Raw genomic sequence first — 4,186 nt, forward strand, 5'->3', positions numbered from 1 at the left:
AGAGGATATAGCTTTCCATACCAGGAAGCCTTCTTAACAACAAAGAGAAGAACAAGATGAAAGATTGTAAAAATACAAGTGGTGAGGATGTCTCCTTCACTTCTAGGATCTCACAATCACTCACAAACTATTCTCAAGTTCTCAAACCGGCTCCTGCTTCGAGCTCTGGTCTCTGCAAATCTTCATACAACAAAATCTCTCAAAACTCTCTAGAACTTGGACCTTTCTCTCTCTACAAACCCTAGACATGTAAAGCTCTGAATCCCAGTCCAAACTCCTTTCACAAAATCTGATTTTAGGCTTAAATAGGTGGCCTTGTTCGTGCTTGTGCGCTTAGCGCACGTTAGTGATTTTTGGCTTAGCACCCCTTTCTCGCTTAGCAGATGAACTGAAGCGGTGCGCTTAGAGAGATGAAGCGGTGCACTTAGCGAACATGTACAACTCATCTTCTTTTGTATTCTTCCTCGCGCTTAGCCCAGGAATGTTGCGCTTAGCGGATGCTCGCTAAGCCAACAGGTTGGCTTAGCGAGAAGGTGAAAACAACCTTTTCCAAAGCTTACCTAATTAACCTAAAATTGAGAGAAAATGATTAGGAAACACACAAAATGGAAATACTAAGTATTTATTACCTATTCTTAAAAAAATACTTATAACATTACAAAATAACCATAAATTGGGAGAGTTTGATACAATTTATACAAGTTTTATACACAAAAGTTAGTCATTTTCACTAACTAACATGCATCCTAAAGTCCAAGCTCACAACATAAACTATCCTCATTCTTTGATTCATCTGATACAGGGCAACTTATTTCATGGATTACCAAATGAGGGCCCCTATGCACATCTGGCAACGTACATAGAAATTTGTAACACTGTGAAGATTGCAGGAGTGCCAGATGAAGCCATTAGGCTAAGTTTATTTTCATTTTCTATGGCAGGAGAAGCCAAGAAGTGGCTCCATTCATTCACGGGTAACAGTCTGAAGACATGGGAGGAAGTTGTTGAGAAATTTCTGAAGAAATACTTCCCCGAGTTAAAGACTGCAGAAGGGAAATCTGCTATTTCATCATTTCACCAATTCCCTAATGAATCCTTGAGTGAAGCATTAGAGAGGTTTCGGGGTTTGTTGAGGAAGACTCCCACATATGGATTCTCTAAACCAATTCAATTGAACATGTTTATAGATGGGCTGAGACCACAAACCAAGCAGTTGTTAGATGCTTCAGCAGGAGGAAAGATAAAGCTGAAGACCCCTGACGAGGCAACTCAGTTGATTGAAAATATGTCTGCCAGTGATCATGCTATTTTACATGATAGAGTGCATCAACCCACCAAGAAAAGCTTATTAGAGTTTGTTAGTCGATGAATACAACTAACTTTTGTGTATAAAACCTGTGTAAAGTGTATCAAACTCCTCCAATTTATGGTTATTTTGTAGTGTTGTAATTACTTTTTGTTAAAGATAGGTAATAAATATTTAGTACTCCCATTTTATGTATTTAATAATCAATTCCTCTCAATTTCAGGTATTTTGGCCATTTTTCTCGAGGAGCTTTTGCATGTGAGAGATTCTAGAGAGAGAAGGGTCCGAGTCCAGAGAGTTTTGAGAGATTTTGTTGTGCAAAGACCTGTAGAGAACAGAGCTTGAAGAGGAAGTCGTCCTGAGAGCTTGAGATGAGTTTGTGAGTGATTGTGAGGTTCTAGAGGTGGAGGAGACATCCTCACCACTTGTATTTCTTCAATCCTTCATTTTTCTCTTCTCTTTGTTGTAAAGAAAGCTTCCCAGTTATCGAGAGCTAAATCTTTTGTTGGTTCTTCCTTATAGGTACTTGATGTAAATACCTGTATATCTATTTAATGATGTTTTGTGTGTTCTCTGTGCTATCAATACGTCATTTCAGCGTGTTTCTGCCTTGGTCACGTAGATGCATGCTTTGTTAGGATCATTCAACAGTGGAAACTGGTCTGATTCTTAGAACTTGATAGGACAGGGCTAGTTTATCGTATTATCACGAGGGATCGGGGTACGGTAACCTAGTTGTTTGTATGCTTGTCTTAATGCAGTTATGGTCGAGTTTAGTTCAACAAGAGGAATCTGAGGACGATGCTTGATCAGGATTAGGCTACACTATCATGAGGAATCGGGGTTTAGCATTTCAGGGGACACCATAGAACACATGAGCATTGTTAATTAGAGAATATCCTTTTAACATCAGGCGCCTAATAGGAAGACCAACATGTTGTCTACTTGTCTTTACGCATTATTACTCACATGATTTTCTCTTTAATAGTTAGTTTACATACCTGTGCATAGTCAACACATCTCTGTTCATACTAGACACCTATTCACTGAATATAGCTTTACCAAGTAACATAAGTTCCCCGAGAGTTCGATACTTGGTTCTTACAATTTTATACTACTTGCGCGATCCAGTGCACTTGCCGGGTTCCAACAGAGTTATCTTCCCAAGACGCTGTGTTGGCACAAAATAAGTTACTTTCTAAGAAACTTGAGATCTTAACAGAAACAATTGGTAAGTTGCCAACTAAATTGTCTATTGGTCAACCTTCACAGTCTTCTGTTTTGTAGGTTACAAGTTGTACCATTTGTGGTGGTGCCCATGAATCCGGCCATTGTATTCCTTTTGAAGAACAAATGCAGGAAGTTAGTTACACAGGAAATCAACAAAGGAAAGGATACAACCAAGGAGGATTCTGAGGTTTCCAGCAAGGTCCCTACAATCAGCAAGGACAATGGAGATCACATCCTGGTAATCAATTCAATAAGGACTAGGGTGGACCTGCCAACAGGCCGCCTCAACAAGGGCCTAACATCTTCCAGAGGACTACCAAACTAGAAGAAACCCTGGCTCAATTCATGCAAGTGACCATATCCAACCATAAGAGTACTGAGTCAGCCCTGAAAAACCTTGAGATTCAGGTGGGTCAACTGACCAAGCAGTTAGTTGAGAAGTCATCCAACAACTTTGGGGAAAATATTGAGAAGAATCCCAAAGAAGAGTGTAAAGTTGTTGTAACAAGAAGCGGGAAGCTTGTGGCGGCTGAGGATGAGGACGTTGTTGCTTTGAAGGAGCAATTTGCTTTCAAGGACACTACTGTTAAAAAGAAAAATGAGGTAACTGATGCAATGAGTCAGAGGGGGGAAAAAAAATAATGGTCGAAGAGAAAAAAATAAAAGACCAAGAAAAATAAATAGAGGTAGAAAAAGAAAAAGAAAAAGAAGAAAAAGAAAAAGTTAAAAAAATAATAAAGATGAAGAAAAGAGTAGAAGTGCAAAAGAAAGAGAAAAGAGGAAAGAGAAAGCTTCAGATAAGGGTACGGAAGTTCCATATCCCGTGGTACCGTCCAAGAAAGATAAGGACTGCCATCTGGCGAGATTCCTAGACATTTTTAGGAAACTGGAAATAACTATTCCTTTTGGAGAAGCTTTACAGCAGATGCCACTCTACTCAAAGTTTTTGAAAGGTTTGTTGACAAGGAAGCACAAGTACATTCACCAGGAGAATATCATTGTGGAAGGCAACTGCAGTGTTGTGATACACAAGATCCTTCCACCAAAACACAAGGACCCTAGAAGTGTGACTATTCCTTGTTCAATAGGTGAAGTCACAGTGGGAAAGGCTCTCATTGACTTGGGGGTCAATATCAACTTAATGCCACTATCCATGTGTAGAAGGTTAGGAGAGTTGGAAATCATGCCCACCAGAATGACTTTACAGCTTGCTGATCAATCCATCACAAGGCCTTACAGGGTAATTGAAGACATTCTGATAAGAGTTAAGTAGATGGTCTTTCCAGCTGACTTCGTGGTCATGGATGTGGAGGAAGACCATGAGGTTCCAATCATTTTGGGACGACCCTTTATGTTAACTGGAAGCTATGTAGTTGACAGTGGAAGAAAGACATTGGAAATGGGTTTTGAAGATCAAAAGATCAATTTTGATCTATTTGAAGAAGACAAGCCTATGTCAGATCAGAATGTCTACTTGCAAGTGATGGAGGGTGGTAAGGAGGTCCTGAAGTTAAAGGACAAAGTGGATATCACCCATTGAGGTAAAAACGTCAAGCTAATGACATTAAAGAAGCACTTCGTGGGAGGCAACCCAGTTTTAAGTATGTTCTTTTGTTTTTCTTGCATGGTAAAAGTTAGAACATACTTCAT

At 39.6% G+C, this 4,186-nt stretch overlaps 1 protein-coding gene across 1 annotated transcript; it reads left to right on the plus strand.

The window, feature by feature from the left end:
* Positions 1–739: 739 nt before the first annotated feature.
* On the plus strand, positions 740–3,809 carry LOC102667723 (uncharacterized). The gene is made up of 4 exons (XM_006580631.1): positions 740–1,353; positions 2,594–2,774; positions 2,945–3,139; positions 3,462–3,809. The coding sequence occupies exons 1-4, from the start codon at positions 740–742 to the stop codon at positions 3,807–3,809; spliced, it is 1,338 nt and encodes a 445-aa protein (XP_006580694.1).
* Positions 3,810–4,186: the final 377 nt, after the last annotated feature.

Source organism: Glycine max, chromosome 5 (assembly GCF_000004515.6).
Source record: "Glycine max cultivar Williams 82 chromosome 5, Glycine_max_v4.0, whole genome shotgun sequence".
Classification (NCBI taxonomy): Eukaryota; Viridiplantae; Streptophyta; class Magnoliopsida; order Fabales; family Fabaceae; genus Glycine; species Glycine max.